We start from the raw sequence: 25,779 nt of genomic DNA on the forward strand, positions 1-25,779 counted from the left end.
AACATGTCTTTATTGCTTAAGGGCATTTGGCAAGATAGCCACAACATAAACCTCCTGTCCAACATTACTTGGCAACATATTTCCCAGCTGGAAAGAAAATAAATTGGATTTTTTTCTTTGTGCTAATGCCACATTTTTTGGATGCTTTTTTGGAAACTAATCAAGAGATGGTTGCTCAGCATGCCTCTTCATTCTTGATGTGTTTTTAGTGCAAAATTGCCAGCAGCAACTTTCTGAAGTCCCCAGAGGTGTCAGATCGGACAGCTTCAGCTAACGGCTTCTTGTACATTTGCTGGAACTTCTCCTTTATTGCTGGCAGGTCGCTCTGAGGAGACACCAAGAGCCTCTTTAGAAGAGTGGTGAATGTTCTGAGTAATATGCCCTGCTCCTACCAGCGCCCCTGGGGTCTGATTCAAGGACCACCACACCCAGTGGGAGTAGAAGACAATGCAGGAGGTCTAAAAACCTTGGAGGACTTTCAGCTTGACATTCAGATTTGAGGTAAGCCCATGTCAGATGGTGGTGAGGGGATGCTAACTGTGAAGAGGACCTGCATGGAAAGCTATGCCAGGTGGCTGGGAGAATTTCTGCCCAGTGGTGCTGTGCCAGCACAGCCTTGGTACTGGAAAAACTCACACAGGTAGCTGTGAACTCCTGAGGTCATCCCATGGTGGCAAACAGGGAAAGAGGCACTTCCTAGGAGAATGGCTAAAAGTGTTTTGTTCCACCCATAGAGGTAATTTTCTGGTTACTAGGCAGGGGGAGAAATAAACTCCTTGTCTTGAGCTTTCTTGTGAAAAGACACCTAAAGCACAGGTCTGATCTTTATCACTGTGGGTTTTAAATGTTATAATGACTGGACTGTGTCTTAATAGAGAGAATACCCTGGAGCCTAATTTTTCACACTGTGGATCATAGAGAAATATGCTTTCCACACCCCTATGAAAAGCTCCTCCTCTGTGTTAGTTGAAACAGCCATGGGGTTACAACCTACACAGCTTAGAAGGAAGATTTAAAGACTGTGCTTAAATATCTCAAATGTCTTGTGAAATTTTGTGCTCCTTAAAATGACAATTAACTCCTTTGGCGTTTTATTTTTCTTTTCTCCTCCCTATCTGTTTTTCCCAGCTGGAATCCGAGAAAATTGGCAACATATGTTTATAAGCAATTCTCAAAATGGGAACTGCTGCTTTATCATTAATTAACTAGGAATTACTTTTACACATCCTACTGGGGCCAGACCTCCCCATGGGTTGGTTTTAACCAGGTACAGTTGTCTCCACTTGAAATTGCCTGCATGCTTCCTGGTTTAGTTCCTTTGAAAACAGAAATAGATGCAATATCAAAATTAGAGTCGCCTGGGTACAGAAGCAGAGTGTGACCACTGATGTCACTGGGCTGAAAAAGGTTTGCTGAGCACATGATCTATCAGGACTCACTCCATACCCTCTACATTTGTATTTCTCCCAGAGCTGATGTGAGGCATTACAGGACACAGGGTACCCTACCTCAGCCCTGGTCACAAGGATGCGAATCAAGGTCTCTTCATCAGTCCCAGCTCCTTTCATCGACTTGTGCAGAAGTGTGGCAAAGTAACCTGGGCAGTCTTTGGCACAGCTGACTAAAGAAAACAGTAAGAAGCCTCATTACACTTGTACATTTGCAGTTTGTGATACAACTTCAAGCAGAATTAAATAAGTAAGAAAGAAAAGGAAACTCCAGTGTTTATGCTTAGACATATGAGATGGCAGGGGTTTTATTCCAAGACTGATCTGCTGTCAGTATGCAAGGAGAAATCTTGGAGTCTGAATGGGGATGTACATTTTTCCACAAGGAAAGTGTGTTACACAGTGAGATTATCAGCACTGAGTACTCTGCCATTCCACAATGAAAATTACATGAATGAGAATGAGCATTTGCCCCTATGGGGTTCCTCTTGCCCGTCTATTCTTGAGGTAGCTGCTCATTCTGCAGATCACAGGAGGAAGATCTGGGAGAGCCTAGATCCAGATGGATAACAGCAATACCAGTAAGATAACCAGAGACAGGGCACAGGCGTAAATACCAGTCAAAGTCAACCCTAGTGCTAAATTGCTGTCAAGGACCCTGTACATTTTTGTGGTGGCTGGCTAGCACACTTCTCATGATGCCCAAGCATCTGCTAGAAGTTATCACCAGCCATGGTCCCAGCGCCAGCTTGGAGGTGGCCACCCTGTGTTAGAGGGCAAATAATTTAGCTGTGTGGAAAGGAGCTGTGTCTAGCAAGTTTCATTTTTAAAACCAAGGAGTCCTAATCACTACTGAAAACTCTCTTTTTTTTCGGGCAGATATGTCAGCTCAGTTTAGGGGTATCTTGATGGCTGTTGCCAGGCTGTACACAGACCCCCAACAACCAATGTCAGGCACTGGCAAGAACTAGAAAAGGAAGGTCTTGAAACAATTGCTTTTTACCTAGAGTCAGATAAGCCTTCTCCAGATCTCCAGATGTTTCACTTTTAATGGATTCTTCTATGTCCTTCCCACACACCTATGGGAACAAAAAGGAGCCATAAGAGCTTCTGTCTGTACATGTCTTCCCACTGTCCAAACCAGCATCAGACTCGGGATCCAATGGCAAAAGGTCAATCCAGATCCTTTAGAGCCTTTGCAACAGAGTAATTTGAGGGCAAGTGAAGTTCTCCTCCGGTGTAAGTGCTCACAGATCCACTGGCACCAAGAGAAGGTCTATGCAGCCAGGTAAGGCACAGTGGTTAAGAGATGGATAACCTACATTATGCAGTCCCAGGTATCTGACAGCTTTAGGACAAAGAAGCTGCAGCTTCTTCTTGAGTGACCCCTGGTTGGGAGAAACTGTTTGACCTTTCTCTATCCCCTCTATCAAAGGCTCTGGATGGCTCCCACACAAATAAGATAATTTTTGGAACTTTACCAACTCTATGAAGTTTTGTTACTTATTGTCTTTGGCTTCCCAGGCAAAGTTTACAAGCACCGCAGTTGTCCCAAAGTTTTTGTATTATTCTGTAGGGAAGGGGAGAAGCAGACTTGTCTCTTCAAAACAGAGTTTATCCTGACTTTTGTGAACTTCAGGAATCTCAAAGGCTTTTACTTTGCTCTGCTTTGCCTATCAGGATGTCCCTGCATGATTCAAGACTCTGACTTTTAGGTCAGAGCTGGGAAACGGTATGTACAAGGCAGCAAGGGCACCATGTGAGGCTTTAGGGCTTAAGTTCTGCAAACTACCAACCTGGTTTAGCTCTTGCCCTATATATATCTCCAGCTGAAGAGAAGGGCATCTTTGCAAGATTTGGGCTCTAATCTTGGCCTACTTCGAGTGCAGCCAGGCAGGATGTGGTGGATTGGTTTGGGCAACCCGATCTGCTTGGCTTTAGGAATCAAAAAGCCAAGGTAGCTTGGCTATTGGAGCATTTAACTGAACCCCTAGGGTTTGGGCCACTGCAAGGGAGAGAGTATCCGGTTTGTGACTGGGTTTGTTCTCCTGCCAGCAACAACCCAAAACTTGGATTAAGCTGCAAACTTTTTTCTAACTATTGGTTCCTTATTATGCTGACACTGAAATCTGGCTTTGACTGGAGCTCTTTTCATCTTCAGTGCCTAAGGCTACAGTTTTCTGATGAACTCAAGAGTTCAGGACTGTGAGCCAGAGGCTGGAGGGGAACCCTTTCCTGAGAATAAATGTCACTGCTGAGCTTCCACTTTGCTGCCAGGAGAAGGACCTTGGATCTCCCATTGCTTTGACTTTCTGAGGTAATTTCCAAGCAAGACATCTCCATATCAGGTCAGGTTCAGGTCCAAGCATGAGTAAAATGTCCCTGCTGGTGACACAGGGAGAAGTGCTAAACAGCCAGGATCCTGCTGCCTGCTTTGCCTTATGTTTGGAGACAGGGGAAAGCACAGCAAAGCACCTGCACAGGCCATCTGCCCAGTGTGGGCAGAGAGGAAAGGCTGGAGATAAGCTTCTCCTCAGCCAATATGAGCGTGTGAAGTGGGGGGAACAGGAGGAGATACTTTGCCAGGCTCTATTTAGGAGAAGGAGGGGAAAAGACCAGAAAAGCAAATCCTTCCTTCAGGGCAGGCATTTGTGAACCTGTCCCTTTGCTGCAGGAGGAGGGGTACCTACTGCTGTGCAGCTGTGGGAAGGAACAGACATTGTGACATTTATTTGACTGAATATTGTGTAGGTTATGAAGGGGAATGGGTCCTTCACTGGCAGAGATACAGCTTCTCCTGTAAAACACCTTTCCTGTAAGCTCGGGATACAGTTGTATAAGTATGTTTTGCAAGATTCTTAAAGCATTCAAGAAGTTATAAAATGGCAGATAAAGGCTTGTCCACTACATAGAATCATTTAGGGTGGAAAAGGCTCTTCAGATCATTATATGTCTGCACCTATATGTCAGGGCCTATGCAACCCACATTGGAGGAGATAGTAACTCACCTTCTCATAGGCTTGAAAAGTAGCTCTCAGCTGGCTATAGCTTCTCTTTGCTAGGACCACATTGAAAGCCAGCTCCTCTGTTCCCCAACGGCCTTCTCCTGCCTTCAAAATCACATGTTATTCCTTGGAAGCACTTGTTTATACACACTAGAGACACGAAGTCAGCCGGAGCCCTCGATTCACCAAGCTCCAGCCCCTGCACCCCTTGGTTGGTGTGTTTAGTCCCCCCGAGGCAGCCCTTGCTGCGCAGCACGGGGGAAAAGGGATTTGTGCACAATTGCACTTACTTTATACAGATCTGAGGCATCTTGCTCTGCAAGCTCTGCATTGACCTGTTGGGTCTCATCTCGGGTTGCCTGCAGAAAAGGAGATAACCGTAAAAAACACCAGACCAGGTGCTGGTTACATTTCAGCTCGTGGCCCTGGCAGATACTTTGGTTGGAGTTTTGCTGCCATCTGCTGACACGAGCCCGGTGATGGGCACGGTGGGACTCGGGTTCACCGCAGCCCCTGGGTTCGCTGCCTTCAGACGTGAACCCTCTGCGTAGGGCTTATCCCCCAGCCTTACGTGCTGTGTACTGGGGCCCTAACGAGATTGCAACGCTGATGCCTCTGGAGCAGGAAGGTTCCCAGTACCTGCACTGAAGTGCTGATGGTTTTCACGGTGCTGGATATGCCCTGGTAACTGTGAAATGTTTTCCTGACTAACCTACATACTCTGAGCATTCACCAACATTGTCACCCCTGGGAGAAACTATGAAGGACTGATCTATGAAAAAAAAAAAAAGTATTTGCCACTCCTGAAAATATACAAGAAGTTGAAGAGAGCTGTATCAATGCTTCCCAGAATGAGAATTTTAACTGTGATGCATTTAGCCATGTGACTGTTACGTCTTTAAAGCTTCTTGTATTTATTCAGTCTTTTCATTTCCCAGGGTTGTCAGATCAGACTGGCCACCACACTGCATTTCTAGATGGGCTCCTATTTTTCTTAGTTATAATGTATCTTTATGACAATATTGATTTTCTGCTTTATTTCATGAAAGGGGTTTAAAATAAAGTCTGTTCTAATGGAAAACACGCTTTTTTATGAATGAAAAACTAACATAACAGCAATCTCTTTCATAGTTGTTCTGTATCTATCTGAATTCTAAAATGCTTAGCTGAGATGGAAGTAAGATTTCCTGGTTTTGGGCAAAATTCAGAATAATGGGGCCACGACCTCGAATGAATATTCTAGCCTTTACCATGGTATAAATAACAGTGAAACAATCCTGTTATTTTCAAAGTATCAATATTTATAAGATTATCTCTGGCTTCATAAACTAAAATTGTACATATTAAAAAGCCATAGATACAAAAGGCTCCTATACTGAAGAATGCCTTTTGTTTACTGTAATTACCTCATTATTATTTTACATATCATAACTGCAGTATTATAAATACCAGCCAATACTTATTATGATTACTCAGGGGAAAAAAGGAAATATCTCTGTCAGGCAGCTGCATAAGAGGAAAGTCCCCAGCCTTACCTCTAGCACCATGACTAATATCTTCTGTAGGGAGCCACTGGTGTCACTTTTAACATCAGATTCTAGATCCCTATCAAACACTGGGAAGAAAAAAATCTGTGAGAGTTCAACCAGTGAGAAAGGACTTAAATGAAGGTGTTTGAAAGACAAAACTACTTACAACGTTTGTAGGCCTCCTTTATGTTTACAATTTCCTAGGAAAACAAAAAAATAAATAAAGTAATAATCAAATAAATAAATAAAATAAAGAAATCTTATTAATTATTAAATAAATGAGTAGACAAAACACCAACAAGTCAGCACCATGCCTGTACTGTATGAGGCGTAGCAACCAGAGGGGTGGGAGAAGCCATGAATTCCCAGTCCCCCACTGAGGACAGCACTTTGAGGGGTGCGTGACTCGTGCAGGTGTCCTTCTGGTTTTCCCTGCATTTCGGCAAGAGCTAATGTTTTTTTTCACTAGGGTTGTGCTCCTGTACCTCTGAACCATCAGAGCAGTGCCAAAGCTGCCTTTAACATGTATCCAGGGATTTTTCTCACCAATGTTGCCTTGAGTAAGATAAAGGAAGGAATGTGAATTATATTGGTCTTAAATCCTTTTAGAGTTTCAGCTCTAGTATGGCAATCGTATTGCTGCAAACACTGGCAAGAGGCACTTCAGCCATGGAAGCTGGTCTGATCCCTCCTCCTCCTCCCAGGGATGCTCTTGGTGAGCTCTTTGCCCTGCTGCCTAGGGAAGGTCACAGATGGTGTCCCAACCTTATTGTTTCGTGTGCAGAGAATCTCAATCAGGAGTGGCTCATCTGTCCCAGCACCCTTCATCGCCTTCCGAAGCTCTCGGGCCTCGTACTCGCAGGGCAGGTCCAGCAAAGCCAGAACAGCCTTTTCAAAATTCCCACTCAGGTCTCCCTTCAGGTCCTCTTCCATCTCCTGTGGGGACAGTCATGAGGGTTAGTGCAAAAGCTGAGGTGAGATTAGAGGATTTCTTAATTTGTTTCAGGAAATCTAATGATTTAAAAGCTCCTTCTGTACCAAAAAGTGACAAAATATTTTTTAAAAGGCCTTAAAATACACAGGCTTTTCTTTTTCAAAATAATTTCCCTAAAAATTTTGGTTTTAGATTGACTGAAATGATTGTCCCATCTTCAAATACCAGCCAGTATCAGTCCAGTTATGATTCTTACATGAGTAAACAAATGCAAACTAGTGTTTTGAAAAGCTTAACAGGAGTTTACTCTGAAACAAAATGCAGAAGCTTCCTGCTTTGAGAGAGCTGCCACACAGGGGATCAAACTAAGAACCTTCTCTGTTAGTTTTGGTTAAAACAGACTTACTGGAAAAAGCAGCAGATTTCTGCAAGGCGCTTTTGTGCCAAGCAAACAGCAGGTTTTTAAATACACACACACACACACATGCACAGAGAGAAGAAAAAAAGCAACCTTCTTTGATGTGATCTACTTAATTAAAAATTTACTAAGACCCTGCAGAAGAGCTGGCTAGTGCATGCTAGCTAACCTTGAGGATGCCTGCTGAGGATGTATTTGAAGTCCTATCTGCAGTCAACATTTCCTGCAGTATAGGAAGCACTTGACAAGTTCAGAACACTGAATGAGAAGTCCAGCTCTAAGTCTATTGTTCTCAAGTTCCTCCTCACACAACCACACGTGAACACTCAACTACTCAGGTCAGAGGCTGCCATTGGTGTTGGAGCAGTGTCAACACACACACCATGAATGCTGCAAGTTCCTGGAGCAGCAGGAGTGTGAGATGGTACCACTCATGCCTCCTTCCCGAGAGGTTCAGGCTGCCCAGGCAAGCAAGAAGGGTTGCTATGAGCTGATGTCACCATGATGTCTCACAGCATTTGATAATTTCTAATGCCTATTTTTATTAACCCTCATTATAGAATAAAATCTACAGTATTTATGTAACCAAAATCTAGATCATGCTTGCTGTAAATTTTACATATAGAAGGCTTTCATTCATCTTCAGTGCTGACTTTCTTATTGACGCTGATTAATGAGCAAGCAGACACTAAGAAAATACCAATTTAATAATAAGGTCTGCAGGATTCAGCTGTTTACTAAAATAACATTTTTCTTACACACAGAATCATTACAGCAGTTTATGCTTCCTCCTGCAGAAATCAAGTGCCCAATGAAACTTCTTAGTTTTGCAACATGTTCTACTTCATCACTGGGAGAAATCAATATTACTTCTATTAAACTCAATAAAAATATAGTTGTGCAAGATCGAATAGTTCCTCTGAATTTACATCTGGACTCTGACTTAAAATTTCCCTTTTATATTAACTTATTTTTCTGAATGTGCTGAAGATGAACACAAGCTGAAATACTTTCTATTTCAGTTATGAATTATTTTCTAGCTCTCCCAGCTTTGATTAAAATGCTCTGATCTGGTTAAGGCTGACTTCAAGAAGACTCTGAGGCCTAAAGTTAGAAATATAATCAGTATTTTAGGAGATAAAATAAATAGCTGAATCAGAAAGTAACTGCTGTCCCCCTTAAGTCCACTATGCCCTTGATATTTTCAAAAGCAGAGGCCTGTAGGCTGTATTTTCAGAGGCAGTGGTTTGAAACAGAGAGGCCACTTATTTCAAAATACCTTGCTATACAAAGCCTTGTACTTCTGTTTTATTTGTTGTCTCTGCTCCGATGTTCTACTTGATAAGACTTCAATAATTTTCTTTTCATTGGTTCCTGAAAAAGAAGTTGTGCATAGGGATTATATAATCAGGAATCTAATGCAGAGGAAAGAAAATGTGACCTCTAAAGAGAAAATAATTCCTGTACATATATCCCCAGTGGTTCCACCTTTAGGACTTGTAGCATCTAAGATTCTTTTGAGGATAATTTTAACTGCAGTCAGCTACAATGTTCAGGCCATAAAATAAAAGTTCACCATCTCATGCTGTTCATATCAGGGAAATTGAGTCTTCTGTTTGAGAAGGTCAGACACTGCTCCTAAAATCAGGGTTATGCCAGTGCCCATAGGCTGAGGTACACGTTTTTGGTGACAATGCTTGTTTGAGTAGTCCCAAGGCATCAGCCACCAGATCCAGTTTATTACGTGTGTGAATGCTGTGCTGGCACAACAGAATGGGGGCAGTGGGACAAGAGGCTGGGGCAGGCTAGGATGTGTTTGAATCAGCTTCATTAACTCAATGCCTGGATGTACAGCCTGTAAAAAATTGGTTTTAGTTTTGCTAAATGGAGTCAGGAAGAGGAGCTAGAACCAGCCTGGATGGTTTCAGTCTCTGCCGGTGCAGAGATCAGAGTGAAGTGGGAGGGTGGGATGCCCAGGGAGGTGCAGCTGCTGTGCTGCCCATCACAGAGGGAAGCTGAACATGCAGCCCCCCTCCAGGAGAAAAGCCCTTAGTCAGCTTTGAGCTCTAACTTAGGCAATGGGTTGAAAAGGCTTACTAAAGGCAGTGACCTTGCTCTTGTACTTTTCTTGCCCTCAGTCATATAAACAGATGTTTGCACATAAACAGATGTTTGCACAAAACAGAGCTGCTGGAAGGCATTTGTTATGGCTAAAAAGAGACAGGACCTCAGTGATGTTACCTGCATGTACAAAAGACACAATAGGGCAGCTATTGCATTAACACAGGTGTCCTGGTGCACTTCCATCTCAGGGCCAGCAGCTTGACTCAGGCATTATTTCTTCAAGATGGGTATTGAAATTGAGAATGTGAGCCAGGACAGACATATGACCCAGCATGTGATGGGCACTGCCCAAATGCCCATAGCATATCAAGGGTTTAGATGGCAGACCAAAGGCATCATGACATATGCCAGGCCTGCTGAGGCCTGCACATCCTGCTGGTGGTCACTGCCTCATGCTGTCCGTGTGCTCTGCCATCTGATGCATTTGTGTTGCCATCCCTGGGATTTGTGCTGTGCCTCATCTCATGCTTTTAGGAGCAGGAACAAACAAGGATTTTTGAGTAGCAACCAGCACAAAGGATAAAGATACAAATTATATTGGCATTCAGCAACAGCTGATGTGCTTTCATCCCTCATATCACTATCAGGTACATGCAGGACAACTTTAGGGCATCTTGTCCAGTTCTTCCTGCTTAGATCAGAGGCAGAAGGCATGGTCCAAGTTTGAAAGGAATTATATTCCTATTTGATAATGTTGGGCTAAACTTTCAGTAGAAGAGTCCTCTGGGGAACTGTTGTTTTGAGGGGGCTCATTTGATAGGACAGGAACAGTTCCTGAAATTCAACACTTAACTAGCTGATTCTGAATGTCATTGCTATACCAGGAAGAAATGCTTAAATACATATTAACTGTGCAAATACCTGGAGTGAATTAATAACTTATTGATCTTGTGTGCTGCCTGGATGTTCTTCCTCTACGGAACATTGTCACCTCCATGGACCTTAGGATCCCATGAAACACTATGCATTCCTCACTCACGTCAGTGCAGTCAGGCAGCTTAGTTCAAACTACCTCAGAAGATGGGGAGGGACAGTATTTTCAGTTAAAAATCACTGATGAATGTTGAAATCACTGTAAATTCCTTTCAGCTGATGGAGCTGCAGTGGGATCTGGTGAAATATGGAGGTGATGATGTTCTTTACTGGTCTCTGGAGGCCTAAGAAAGGATATATAACCATGACCTTAATCTGACCTGACTGCCTGGACCCTGTGACTGTCAAATTAGTCTTGGCAGCTTGATGTTCCTATCATAGGGAACAAATATCATATTTACCATCATCCTCTGGAGCCATGCAGTTAACAAACTAGATCTTACCAGTCTTTGAGGAACAAGCTGGCTTCCCTTCCCATTTATCTTCATGGGTGTGAATGTTCTTTGAGTCAGTACGTGACAGAAAGCATAAAGATTACCTAAAACTAGTTGGAACAATTGGTTTGCCTAAGTTCATGTATATGCTCTTTATAATATTGATCTGCCCTTTGTACAAAATCCAAAAATCTACAAAATTTTTCTTACCTGCTCCTTTGCAGGCACTGTGTATTTTCTTGGCGTCTCGCTCTGCATCAAAGCTGTGATGGTGGTGTTTGTGGGTTGACTGGGAAGACAGAGGCACAACAGACACATGGGAAACAATTTTGCATTAGAATGACAGCAGTTTGGGGCAGGTTCTTGCTTGATCTTTGTTCCCACCATCTAAACCTTGAAGTTCAGGCTGAGCTTTGCTGAAATACTGTATCTATCCCTAGGGCTCCTGGAATGGATCCACAAATAGCTGTCACCACATAAAAAACAGAGTGGTCTATATAACTTTGTCACCATATTTATATATGTGTATGTCACTATACATAACATGTCACCACATGACACACATGACCGTATAACATGATATATAACTTTGTTCTGCCAGTTCTGGCTTATTCAAATAATTTAAAGGTAATAACTTCATACCAGGCATCTTCCTGCCAGATCAAATATTATTGGTTTGTACCACTTTAACAACAGGCCAATATAAACACCTTATCAGAAGCAGGACCTATCTCTGCAGTACAGTTGTAAGTACTGGGAGCTTAAAATCACAATCATCTGAATAAAAACTTGTCCCAAAACCCTTTCTTGTATTGATGCATTCATGCAAACAAGATAATTGGAGATATATAATGTGATAAATCTGGGGGCTTTTGTTTTTGCTGGGGAGGTTTTTCGTTTATTTGTTTTAATTTGGCAAAAATGTGGCTACCTTGAGCTAAATTTACAGGGACAGGATAATAACTCAAAGTTCACATCCACAGCAGCAGTTTACAGCCTGACATATCAATGTAAACAGAAAACCATGTCTGCTCCTAATCTGACAAGCTGTGAGTCACAGGGGCTGAAATTCTGGTACACCCTTCATTCTGCTGTTTCTCAGAAAAGGGTAGAATTGTTTGAGACCACAATGACAGCAACAATTTCAGCTCCCTTTATATGATTAATCAGATATTTTAAATGCCCAAACTCCAAAACAGTAGTAGAAAATAGGTCCTGGGCTCCGAAGTCAAGTCAGTATGCACACAAGTCAGTATGCACACCATGGACTCAGGGGTCTAAGTGGGCACTGGCAGTGCTTTGGCATTTCCACTCAAATAGCAACATGTGGATCGGGCTTCTTGCTTGCAGGGCTGCCAGGCACTGGCACCACCACTGTTAATTAAGAGTTATGATACTGCAGGGCATGGCAGTCTGCTTTGAAGCCCTTCTGAAAATGCCACCAGCCTGCTGAGGAGCCGAAGAGGTTAAATGGCTGATTAACCTCCTGGTCTCTGGGGATTGCACAGGGCAGGGATCACTCCTGAAAGACATTAGGCATGACATCATTCTGCTTGTGGAGTAAAGAGAATTTAGCCACATGGCTGTGGGCTGTGCTCTGCTATGTAGCCATCTGTCCAGAGAACATGTTTTATTTACAAGTACAGTTACAACCTGAAAGTCTGTTTGCTGGTATGCTCCAAAAGTTTCATGCTGTCATCTACTAGTTCTGGTGAAAGAGCTGCAACTCTGGCTAAAGGGGTCGTCTGTCAAAAGGCAAAGGGTCAGTTCTCAAGGAGAAAAACCCAAATCCAGTCCCTACACTGCTTTACCAATGTACCTTCATGATTGACTGAAGCCAGTTAGGTACCTGGCTTTTTCAATGCAGTTAGCAGCTAGAATACAACCTACTGCTAATGGTAGCTGAAACTGAAAATTTTTACAACCATAACAATTAGTAAGGTACTGTAACAATGCAATAACTTTGCTTCATCTCTACAGCACAAGGTAACACTTTGATTGCCATCATTATCACAAATGTTGCTTTTAAAGATGTATCCTACTGTATGCTCACACACAAGTGAGAGCCTTTCAAACAAGGTAGAAATAGTTGCATATAAGTAAGTAATATTTTCTAGTGAGAGATTTTATTTAACAGTATTCAAATTTCCCAGGAGTTTTGGTCAAAATGGAAAGGGAAAAACAAAGTTAGAAAGCAGATGCACTGATAACTATTTGAAATTAATTCCATTCACAGTTTTCTATTATGGCATCTCCTTATATGGCATTGTGTACAAAGGAAATCTACTGACAGGCTGAGAGAGCTGGCGTTGTTCAGCATGGAGAAGAGAAGGCTCCAGGGAAATACCATTATTTTGGCTCAGTACTGTTGGTATGCTTATGGTTGATCTTGCTGACTGTGTTAGGCAGCCAATACTGAAGTTATTCTAGAGTTGTTTGCAAAGTAAACCAAAAAAGACCAAAGAAGCAGCTGAAAAATCAGAAAAAAGGGGAAAATTCTGTAGCACAAAATACAGAGAAAAGTGCTAACATATCAAATTGTAGACATTTGACTACTTTGCAGTTATCCAAGTGCTATTCTAATTTATAGACTCTCAGATTCCCTGCAGCAATAAGAGCTGAGAACTGTTGCTTCACATTCACTGCCTCCTGACCTGGGACAGAAGGTGCAGTGGTGAGAAATGAAGAAGAAAAAGGCTTCATCTGGGATTCTCTCCCACTTTTCAGACATTCAGCCTGGACAGAAACACCGGCACAAACACACAAAGGCAGGAGCTGGGTTGTTCTTTGCTTTGCCTTGCCCACCAGCAGTGCTGGGCTGTGGGAATTGCCCTTATCATGCTCGTGCTGCTGCCTCTGCAGCTCCCACTGCCCCAACCCTACTGCAGGTGCACCTGATCATGGTAAGGTCATGGCAGGGCATCGAGAGAGTGGTTTTCTCTCTCCTGCCTTGATGGCTGGTCAGTTATCCTCAGGTTTAGTGAGCCCCTAATTCCTAGGTACAACTTGTATTGTAGGTGTTGTGTTTGTGTGTAGCACAGGTGCAATAGGCAGGAAAATGGTACCACCAGAAACTGAAATAGCATTGTAGATTTATGATTATTCATAAAGACATAAATACAGAAAGACTTATTTTCAAGGGAAAAATCATGCAGAAAGGAAGGAAGGCCTGTTTCGATGTTCAGGACATGTTTGTTTTAAAGCACCAGAGGAATTTATTGAGTCAGCTCTGCTAAAGCCTCCATCTTCAAATAAATCATTGCAAAACATTAAATGATGTGCCTGGGGGATACCATTCCTATAGTACTGTGTGTAATACTAGCATCAGCTTTATAGAGAGAAATCTGACACTGTGGGTAAGTGACTGTCAAGACCACCTCCTGGGTCATCTGAGAAAAATAATTCACTACTTGCTGAGTCCCATCCTTGACCTTCCCGCTGACATAGCTTCCCAGTGCAGGAGAGGTAGAGCTGTTTCAGAGCTGTACTCCTTACCCTGTGGATTTTGACAGGTGGATTTTCCTGTAAGGGATACATGGCAAAATCAATTGATGTTTAATACCATTTGTAACTTGTAGTCATTTTTCTTCTAAAAGTATGGGTAGAACCACTTTAATATAGTTCTTTTTTTTAGAGTTAGGACCTTAGATTTGGTTAGTTACTGACTTACAAGTGTTCTAGCTAATTTGGTGATAGCATGATGTGGAGTCTGAAATATCAGGTGGACAGACTGCAAACAGCTTTGAAGTTGGACATACGGTGTGAGGGAACTTGCTTTCACAAACTGGTCCAGCTCCATCCACTCATTTGTTTAATTTTCTTCTCATTTCTCTCCAATAGTTCTATATTAATTAATGTGACCAGAGTTCTGATGGTAAAGAATATTCTTTTCACTTCCAGAATAGCTGTATTTACAGCCTGTGTTGACTTGTTTTCTCTTATCCTGAATAGTTTTTGTCTCACTCAAGCATGTTTTAGACAATAATCTGTTTCCCTTGCAGCTTTGACTAAAATTGTCACAGATTTATTTATATTAAATTGGACAGTTTATAACAGATCTAAAACTAACTTGCTTTGTTCTAACTTGCTTTCAAGCACACAAAGTAGTTTTTCCTACTATAAATTACATCTGACTTTAGGGAGCCGTAAGATGAGTTTATAGTTGAAGATGATCTGCAATGCTTAGAGAAGCTTTGTAGATTTTTCTTTGATGTTTCAGCATGTGGAGCCCTTATGGAGCACAAATAAACAGTTTAACAAAAAGGTCAGCCAACCAAGAAGGACGTGATGGGGTGGGGGAACAAGAGCTCTTGCTGCAATACATTGCAGACACTCCTGAACAAATCTAGTATCTTCCTCAGGCTAAAGACAATTAAGCTTGCAGTAGATACAAAGTGCTCATCAGTCATTAGACAAGAACAGAAGACATACTACCATGAACATGCCAGGTAGTTTCCTGTATTGCAAAAGAGAGCCTTCCCTGAAAACACCTCATAATACAGCTTGAGCACTCACAGCTATTTTTCCATTTCTATCATCTCATGCAGATACCTGCTCAGGAACAGGTTTATGAAGGAGTACTGTCAGAACAATGAAAAGAGCAGCTGTTCGGGGTGCTGGTCACCGCTGCAGCTCTAACAGAGATTGATGCTGATGATGTATAGAGATAAATGCAGGCACAGACCCTTAAAGAAAATCAGTAGGAAGAGCCAGCAGGAGTGTGGTTGCTGACCAGAGCAGATGAGATGCAGCTCTAGTAGCTGTAGGCAGAGCTCTAAAAAGAGTTGGATTGATCCAAGCATGCTAAGTGCCTACCCCAGTCTTCATTTCTGCCAGGTCCAATTTATATGCTTTATTTAGTCGATGTCTAACTTCAAGCTTCTTTTTTGGCTGCTGTTTTCATTTTTCTTTGGTTTAACAGAAATAAAAATTAAATCTCAAAGTGGTAGTACACAGAAAGGGCAGACTGACCAAGCCATGCTCTTTACAGCATTAACTCATGCACTTGAGTGGGGTCAGGAATAAAATCTGGGACAGTGTTTAGTTGTCTAAACATAGGTCTCTGGTGCTGTTAGAGATGTCCCAGGGTAAGCTGCCTGATGCCTGTCAGACATCAGTGGTCTCCCATGGGCCTGCACCCATCAACCTGATGTGGATGTCTCACATACCTGAGAACATTACCAGTGGATACTGGAGGTGGGCTACTCAATCGTGCCAGAGTTTTCCCACCCATTTTCTTATTCTACACACATTTAATTATGTTGACAAAAATGCATTTGAGAAAAACGAGGTTTTAAAAAGAATGACATAAACTAGTTCCATGTGCAGCAATCTGAGCTTTCCTTTCTATCAAGCAGGTGAGCACCAGCAACCTCTCTGCCTGATTTCCCAGAGATTTACAGCTCCTGTCTAACTGATTTTGGTTCCTCTACTGCCTACTGCAGCTGAAACAATTCCTGTGATGGGCACAAGCACAATGGCCCAACACTGTGTGGATTCTCTGGTGTCTTATAAGGCTTGAGTTCATGCCTCAGTCTTTTGTTTGGGGGATTTCTAATACAGTCCCTCTCTTCTCAAGATTTCCAAGAAACATAACAGGCACTAATAATTTTGAGATTAGCACCCTACTGGTAAATTCACCTAAAGTTGTCTGGTGGGTTCAAACGTTTTTAGCTAGGATAACAGATACATATTGCAGCATCTTGCATCCTGTTTCTTTGGAAAGCCAAGTCCCAAACAATCCATAATGTCCCAAAGGTGAGGACAGGAATACCGGAAAAACAAACAAGTCAAAACAATTGAAAACCCATTCCAGATAGGAAGCTATAGAACCTGTTGAGATTTCTCAGTTCTCACAATGCACTGTCACTGAGCCACCAGTTCAAAGACCTTTGGGGAGCCCAGTCTCCAGCTAATGAACCATTTATCCAGCTCAGCACTGAGAGAGCTGTCAGGACTGGTTTGGGCAGAGCCTCTTACTCTTCACATATATTTAATTATTGTGGTAGGCAATGGATAAATGAGTTGTCATCTCAAGGTGCCTTCCAGTTCTATGATTCCTGTCTTTATCTTTTGTGTGGAGAAGAAAATTTATTTTCTCTATCTACCAGGAAATATTCCAAACCATCCAGTCACCTTGTTAGCATAACAAACAACAGGACCGGGGTGTGCATCTCATTGGTTAAACTGTATCTAATACACTTGGATCACAGGAGACAGCTTTTGGCAAAGCAGCACCTACATGACTAATTTTTTATAAACATACATATTACTCAAGATTAATTATTTATCTTGGCAGAAGTCTTTAATGAGCTATAATGCAACTGGAATCCAAGGTTAACTAGACTAACAGTAATGATTAGGAAAAAAAAGGGACGTGTTCTTAGATCTTGTGATTGAAACCTTCTAGTACATCACATTGTCAGGATAACATCCTGTTATCAGAAGAACCTCTGAACTCCCAGCCAAAGTAGTCTTAATGACAGCCCAAACCTCATCCCTCATCTCAAGTATTTCCGTCTGTTGAGAATAAAACACAAGAACAAACATAGGAGTAGGCTGCTGCATTTTTATCCTGATCTACTTCCAAAGACAGACTGAAAACATGATGCTACGTTTGTGCTTCATCCCTAGTCTGATTTACTAAAACAGACATTGCCAGTCATAATGATTTTTTTCACCTTGTTGCAATGCTACCTTAGGCCCCTCTGGATTGGGTCAACTTTTTGGATAACAGCAGAAGACATGAGCATAACCAACTCAAACTATCCTATGATCCTATAACAATAATAGCCAGAGCCTCCTACCGCTAGATAGGGTTTATTATTCTTATATAAAAATAGTGTCACCTTATTTTAAACCTATGCATTCCTAATAGAAAGTGTATCTTACTGTTCATGTCAATTAATGACGCAGCTGAGACTGGAATGAACACCAACAGAGACGAGGACAAACCATTTCAGTGGTAACATCCAACCTGCCCAACAAGCAACACACCTCCCTCACCCATGGCAAAGAGCCTGGAGCCACATATCACACATCTCAGAGCTGTGCATGGGAGAGCTCTCAGAGCCAGCAGGCAGATCGCCCCTCCATCAGGAGCCTCCAGCTTGCCATGGGATGGATGGATGGATTGATGGATGGATAGATGAGGGCAAGCTGGCATTGGTACCTGGTGACCTGTGGCTGCTTTCTGTGGCAGCAAGGCCCTGGGACACCACCACAGCCCTATTCTTGTCTAGCTTGTCATGGGACTGCAAACATTTCTGGGGGATAAAATGTTGACCTGCTGAGAAAGCTCAAGACCATCAATCAGAAAGGGCAAAAAAGCAGATAAAACCCATTTCATTGCAATGTGTAGGTACTCCCATGAGAAAAACTTCCAAATATTAGAGCTCTTTAATGGATAAGAAAAAGAAACAAAGAGCAATTACTGGTAGGCAAGGTCAGGTCTCATCTACCTGGGAAAGGCCACTCAGGGCACGGATATCTTGTCATTAGCGGATGATGCATTCACTATCTCCTATCATCCTTCCACCAAAGTAAGGGATTCTTCCGCAAGCTCTTCTCAGTAAAGTTGAAATAATGGGGCTCAGTTATTCAGGTATGAATTTTATGAGAAAGGTAAAGGCTTTTACACACAAGTCAGAGTAGATGGACACTAACATCTAAAAACAAACAGAAGCAAACAGCTGTGGTGTGTTGGTAGCAGGGCTGTATCAGCAGGCACCGGGGTTTGTGCTGTGGTAATAAGAAGGTGGGGTTGACAAACACCTTTTTGACAAATCTATTGGCAAGTGCAACCTTAAGACAACGTCCTTTTGTCCGTAAGGTTCCTTCTTCTCCTATTTTGTAAAACATACTTCTCATTTTTGTTTCTTTGAGCATTTTTCTAAGTCAGCCACAATATGCAGCTGAAAAATTGCCATCTGCCTCCTTGCCTGCTCAGAGAATGGTATCAATGTCTCCAAATGCCATCTGCCATCTGCCACCCAGGCTGTGACTCTCCCAAATCCTTGTGGCTGTTTTATGTCTAACAGCTGCATGACAGCAACACACACTGTCAGCTAGCTTGTTCCTGATGGTTTGTTGCTATCAGAATCAAAACAACTTCTATATGAATTCTATACTGGATAATACAATACATGTAAGTTTTATGGATTAGTCAACAGCCTTTGCAATTGTAGGAACCCAGAGTGCAGAGAATATTTCTCTGCCTGTTTTGAAGGGTTCTACCCCACTGGACAACACTGTTTTTGACCTTCGTCCTTGGAGAAAATTGCCTACCCTCTGGGAAGAATTAGAATCTACACTGGTGTGAAACTTAGGTGATAGAGTATTATGGTAAGATTGTCACAGGGTGAAAAATTTAGAGGAATTTGGGTTTGCTGATATAGTAAATAGATAAAAAGCAAAAAACTTCAGAATGGAGGATTGGTTGTTCTCCAGACCTTTCTTCTTCTTCTTCTACTCCTCCATATTCTGCAGTAGAAGTAGTTTGGGATGATTGGATAAAGAATTCCGCAGTTCCTGACTGTGTGACTAGATAATTGGTAGAAAAGTAAAAATAATGTACTCTTTTAGTGACCATTGGTTAATTTACCTTTTAAAAGCCTTGAGCTTTCCTGCATTTGCCTTTTGTATTTTGCTCTGCTTCATGCTCTGCTTTGGCATGTGAATTACTGATAAGATATAATAAACGACCTGAAGACCGAGAAAATACAGAAGTCCCGTCCATCTCTCAGACTCCTGGCAAAGACTCTAAAAAGTCTCTCCCATCAAGGGAGGCATAATCACAGCACGGTCAGTGTCAGCAATGACTCTGTTACTCTTTCCAAATTGAGAGATGCAGACCTTATTTTCTACATCTGGGACTAAACGTGCAGTGACAACAAGATCCTAATAGAATTAGTCACATTTACTTCTTCCTTTTAAAAACAAGTGGCAATAGTGAAGATAATTGCTCTGACAGTTATTTAAACTGCAAAATTAAAACCATCTTTCTCCTACAATGTCCCTCTTGTTTCTAGTAGCTGTTAATATATCATCTAATAATACCTCGTGTTTAATTTTTTACCCTATTTATTCATGCTCACCACCATAACAAAGAAACCCATGATTAAGAGAAAAATGTAAGTTTGGGATGGTTCTCTCATATCTGAATTTTATACTGTCCAGTTTTAATGTTTTCAAAAATTTTTGTGGCTGATGGAACACCTCAACACAGAGTACTTTTAAAATCAGTTAGCTACCAGGGCATCATGCAGTGGGAATGCCAAAGTTGCAAAACTGCAGCTTTTATTTCTAGAGGGCTCAATCCAGATGCTTAAATACAGACACCTCTGAGATGTGTGAGATCACCCAGCACCTGTGTGGGGCTGGCAGAGAGGACGTGGGGCTGACAAGGACCTAACTCACCTGGTGGGGCTGCTGAAGCCCAGGCAGAAAAGGATGCTAGAAATCTTCAAAGACACCATGCCTGTGGTTAGACATGAGTCATGTCTCACATCACTTCCTTTGATTACTTATCTTGCAAATGGTAGCCATAAAAAATGCAAACAAATGGCTTTATTCACCACAGATAAATCTAGTATTTCAAGTTGGCAATAATTCTTTTTTATGATGGGGGCAGACTCCTTTTGTTTTATTGACCATAATACCTGGTTGGAAGACACTTGGAAAACAGCATATTTTGCCTCTTTTTTCAGCTGAGATGCCAGATTTTTAACTCAAGTGTTCTTACGTCTTATTAAAAATTTGACACTCATTACCTCCACTAAGACTTGTGATGAGTTAACCTTGATGGAACTGAACTAAATTCTTGTGTATGCCAGCATGAAAGCTAGCATGACTTCAGAACACCTACACAGGGCTCAAATACATGGGCACAATCTTTGGGAACATCATACTGACTCTTGCATGTATTTTAAAGCTCAATTATTTAAAAGGAGAAGGACTTGAAGGATGTTGCACCTCATCAGGGAAGCCCCAAGATGACATGCTTCACCCCTCGGTCCCTTCATTGTTTCTAAAATACATCTCTGCAAGACACATTATCTAAACACCATCTATACATTCACAGACACATAGAAGTGCTGTTACTATACAGATGTGCATGTTTAGTGTCCAACAAACCAACTGTGCCTATGGAACTTGGAGGTTTGTGTGTCTAAGACCTTTGCACGGCACAGGAAGGAGGTGGAGGAAGTTTCAAGATACTCTCAGGTCAGCTGAGTCACCTAAAGCAGCAGTAATCAGTCTACTGCTGCTACACTAGTCACAGTTAACAATAAAGGCAGAGTCATTTTCTGGATAGCAACTGTTGAAAATTTTATAGTATTTGAAAGTAGCTAAGTTCTTGCTTGACTTAAGTAGTTAGAATTGTGGGGCTACAAATTGAACTTTATCTGAAGCATATGGCTGTGTTGTGTAAGTCAAAATGGATTACAGAGAAACCTGGAGCTAATAATCTGATTATTAGGAACAATAAAGATAGATTGTAGTGAAATGTGAACAACCAGAACATTAGTAATAGAATAGGCAAAGCTAGCAGCTTAAATATTACTTAAAAGTTAATGGCTAGAGTGGACAGCCCACAGATTGTGGTATACGAATTGTAACAACTATATTCCAACATGGAATACAGAACTGACCAAAACTCCCACCAAAGCCAACCTCAGGGGATGCGAAGATGACCACAAACTGTTTTGGTAACAAAACAGTGAACCAATAAAGAGGGAGAAGACCCCTAGTATTACCATTGGTCTGGAGTGTTGCATGAGGGATGGGAAATTTAGATTGTGAGGGTTTAATTGCCAAGGGGTTTCTTTGCTCGGGGTCCCTCTTTTGAGACACCTAAGCTTGAGCTACCAGATACCATAACTGACTTGTGCCAATGACCCAGCTAATGGAGATGAGAGTCGAGTGACAAAAATTTCTTTAACAGTAACAACAGAACTTGGTAGAGTATGTTAAAACTGTTGTATGCAAAGAAGAGCATTAGAGTGCAGATACTTGGGATTTTTTTATGTTTTTGTACAACATAACTGCTTGACATATTTACATCATGTAAAACATAAATGTAGCAACTCTTTGATATTTCAGATGGATTCTATTTTTTTGTCACAAATGCATCATAATTTTTTCATGGGTAGATGCTTGTTAACACCTACTACAGCAGCACTCACAGGGCAGCCTCAGACCTAAAAGGAACAGCAAATATCTTGGATAATAAGGGACCATGGAAATGAGAAGAATCTGCAACAGCTCTTCCCCAGTGGTGGGTGGCTAAACAAGAAGTTATTTCTGTCATCTGTTGACTGTGGGTTTATGGCCAGGGACTGAACAAGAATCGACTGTCCCTGAACACTGGTCTGCCAGGGGAAGCAACAAAGAGCAATTGTTGAGCTTTGTGATGAGATAATAAAATCACGCCGTGGTAATACTTGTACTAGGGAAACATTTCTACAAGGACAGTAATGTTCATAGGCAACACAGAAGTCCTTGTGAGTTTTGTGAGCTTATGCCCCAGAGGACTCCTCGGGCAGATATGTTCTCCAAGTTATACTTACTTTTTTACCTTCAAGTTGTCAAACCATATGGCCCACAACAACCTGCCATCCCCTTCTTAGACTATAGAGTCCTCCCTGGAAGAAGGTTTAGTCTGCTTTGCAATGCCAAGACGAAACTCAAGGGTGTTGCAGAGAATCTCAAAAAATTTGAATTAACCAAAGAACTCACCCAACTCCAAGATTAATTAAACTCACAAATACCACAGAGTAACACATAAACAGTCTTCATGGATTTTTGAGAGACAGAAGATTAAAAAAATTACACAATTTCACATAAGTAAAAATCCATCAAACTTTTCAAATCATAGAATGATAACCATTGCTGCTATTCCCAAATTGTCCCGAAAGCATCTTCCTTGTAGCAAAGCAGCTATCTAGATTTTAAGGCGGATTGATGCTATTTGTGTTAATATTAAGGACATCAGATGTACAGATAAGCTTGATGCAAGACTGCAAACATAGAAAATAATTAAGAGACTTTAAATCGCTAAGGATATGCAGTTAAAAACATTGTTTGATTGTAGGAAAGAGTTCTGGACTGATTTCAGAGAGCAAAAAGCACATGAAAATATGCAGATTTGGAGTTGTAATGTTGCATCAGGTGCAGCTCTTAATTGGGAGCTCAGTTTCTGAGAGAAAGGTACACTAGTGTTGGCTGGTAAATTTTTGCTGAAAGTATTTTTTTCAGTAAAATTTTATGCTTTTGTTCAAACTAACATGTTCAGGAAGATATAAATTTTGATGAAAGCTCCATTTTAAAATGAGACATTCTGATACAGCTGAAAAGTTCCATTTTAACATTCACATAGTGGAACCTTTTCACTGAAGAATTGTTAGCTTTCAACGAAAACTCCATTTAATTATGACAGTTAAAAAAGAAGTTTTAAAACCTAAAGTCATTTGACCAAATAAAATACATCATTTGATATAGATGATTATTTGTATATTTCTCCCAGCAGAAGCTATTAAAAAAAATCAACTTCTGAAATTTCAAAGCAGACAAAATTCTGTTGTTGTATTATTCAACAGAATGAGACAACCCATTTTTACCCAGCTTTCTAGTGCCAGTATTGACCACAAAAGAGAAGCTGCCTCTGTGCATTGCAGTGCCTCCCAAAGCCACCATAAACCACAGCAAGAGGTGCTGCAGCACCACAGTGCCCCTTTCATCCTCCACAAAATAAGTGCTTACTGGCTCATCTGCTGACAACCTGGTAGCCCCTACGGCTGGTTTCCATATATCCTCAGTGAGTTTGTAAGACTGGCTCTGGAGGTTTAAAAAACACAATATATAAGACACTCATGAGCCTGCTGTTACAAAACATGAGATTAGGAGAAACAGCAAACTGCAGCTGAAATGCTCTGGTAAGAACTTCTATTTTATTTTCTGTTCTTCCAGAAGCTATTCTCTGACACATATACAGCCATTTCTCCAATATTACCTGCAGCTTTCTAGGAACAGCAGAAAGATGCAATTCAGATGAGTCTGGGCTGAATGATGGGATTCTCTTCCAACATGGGATCACCCACCCCTATTCCCACTGTAGCCTACAGCACAACTGGGGTGTACTGCATCCACATCCAGACTACCTAGTCCAGCATGGAGTCTACCTGCTAAACCTGCCTGAGATGCAGTGCTGTGATCACTCCTGCCATAGATACACCCCATCTGGACAGTTTAAACCTGAATGGAGTCTGTTCACAGTTCACTTCATTCCATGCATTGTCCACTGAAAGGCCAAGACCCTCAGGAGATGCCTGTTGACCACCCTATGTGTGCGTGTTCTGCGCAGCAGGAGCCTTTTTGGCCTTGTTTCCTGTGCACAGGTAGGATTGCTGGATACAGGCAGTGTTGCTGAACTGCTCACTCCTCTCCCCTTAGGCAAAAAGCCAGTCTGCAAAGAGATGGTGTTGAGATGGGACCATCCTTCCATTCACAGGGAGACAAAAAGCTCCTTGGATCTGTAGCTGGAACTTTGTGCAAATGGTATGGGGTGTCTTGCTCAGTCTGCCAAAGAAAATGTCCTCAGGAGCTGGTCCAAAAGCATCAGAACCTTGGCATGCCTCCAGGCCTTGCTGAATTTGGATTTAAAAAATAGTTACATGATAATATAACTCTTACAGAAACAAATGTCACTTTAGCCTGTATCAGCAAGCAGGCTATCTTCTACTGATCCATACTGTGAAACTGCAGGTTCTCAGCATTCAAGAAAATTCACTGCTGAATAAATATTGCTTTTATCCACTAGTTTCAAAATTGGAGCTAAGACCCGCAGCTTCTTCAGCACAAGCCACCTAACTTGCACCGGAACCAATCATTCACAGCTGTCACACAAAAGCTTTTGACAATCAGGTCATTTTGAGGTTAAATGTCTTCATGCAGAAATGCAAATGTTAGTAAAAATTGTCTCAGTCAAAAGTCATACGGTAATTTGATGCAGTAAATCCCGACACCTGGATTTTAATCAGGCCCTTCTGGGAGCACTACACTTTGAGATTACTCCTGTCCCTATTGTTCTGTGATAAACAGCCAAATTTTGAAAGTATTGGCCTTTGAGACAGGAAGTTTTTCATATATCTTTAGGGAATTATTTTAGTGTTCAGAATGTTCCAACACAAATTTGCTAAACTAACTAAAATTAGTTTTCCCAGGACATCCTGTGCATCATTTATTTTTCTCAAAATGAAAGTGTTGCCCTGTTTAAGCCACAAAGAGCATTAAAACACTCAGGACTTGTGTGTTGCAGTAATAATTTCATTATTCATGTAGTGTAGTGACGCAATGTTACCAGCTGCATACAAGTTTCCCCCACAAAGTAGATTTTGAGTTTAAATCTTCACTTGCAGCTGTATTAATGCCATACAAAGTGAAAATTGACAAAAATAAAACCAGGAAATAATTGCATTCTTGACAATCCAAATTAAGTAACTACTTACATGTGAACTGCCCATTTTTGCTTAGCCTGAATGTGGAAGGTGCAACTCTTCTGCTCTTCAATAAAACAAGCATCCAGTTGGAATAGCTAAATACTACCTAACCCCGCGTTAATCAATAACTTCTGACATTATTTAAATTCTAGTCATCGCAAGGTGGGGTGTATTCATTATTGCACGGTGGCTTTATTATCCCTACTATCTAATATCACATCCTGTTGTTTCATGGAGCTGACTGTTTTTTCTAAGGGAAATCAGGATTTCACAATGTAAACCTCAATATTATACATACTGATTTATCTAATTGATATTACAATGATTTAAAACACAGAAATATTGTAGCACCCAACATGACCTTTCCAAACATATTAGAGAGAAAGATACCTCCTTTGAAGGGTTTATATCAGATTTTATGGAATTTAATGATATCTAATAAGCCACTGGGGACCCTCAGCTCCTACAAAACATTTTGAGCAGAATCTCACTGCTTCAATTTGGTTTATGTGATCA

The 25,779-nt window shown here is 41.4% G+C and overlaps 1 protein-coding gene across 1 annotated transcript; it reads right to left on the reverse strand.

The window, feature by feature from the left end:
- ANXA13 (annexin A13) lies at positions 1–25,339 on the reverse strand. The gene is made up of 11 exons (XM_010404795.2): positions 25,273–25,339; positions 10,976–11,054; positions 8,614–8,708; positions 6,748–6,918; positions 6,149–6,182; positions 5,989–6,068; positions 4,744–4,812; positions 4,457–4,558; positions 2,452–2,527; positions 1,509–1,621; positions 1–325 (listed from the first exon to the last, which is right to left on the reverse strand). Exons 1-11 carry the CDS (start codon positions 25,285–25,287, stop codon positions 206–208), a joined length of 954 nt encoding a protein of 317 aa, XP_010403097.1. The 5' UTR covers positions 25,288–25,339; the 3' UTR covers positions 1–205.
- Between the last annotated feature and the right edge of the window lie 440 nt (positions 25,340–25,779).

The sequence above is a fragment of the Corvus cornix genome, chromosome 2, assembly GCF_000738735.6.
Source record: "Corvus cornix cornix isolate S_Up_H32 chromosome 2, ASM73873v5, whole genome shotgun sequence".
Classification (NCBI taxonomy): Eukaryota; Metazoa; Chordata; class Aves; order Passeriformes; family Corvidae; genus Corvus; species Corvus cornix.

Excerpts from the sequence above, each read along its gene's own strand:
- ANXA13 (XM_010404795.2), bottom strand. Across the intron at positions 4,813-5,988 it reads TATTAGTCATGGTGCTAGAG|GCAACCCGAGATGAGACCCA; the intron begins GTAAGGCTGGGG and ends CCTTTTCTGCAG. Across the intron at positions 4,559-4,743 it reads ATGCCTCAGATCTGTATAAA|GCAGGAGAAGGCCGTTGGGG; the intron begins GTAAGTGCAATT and ends GTGATTTTGAAG.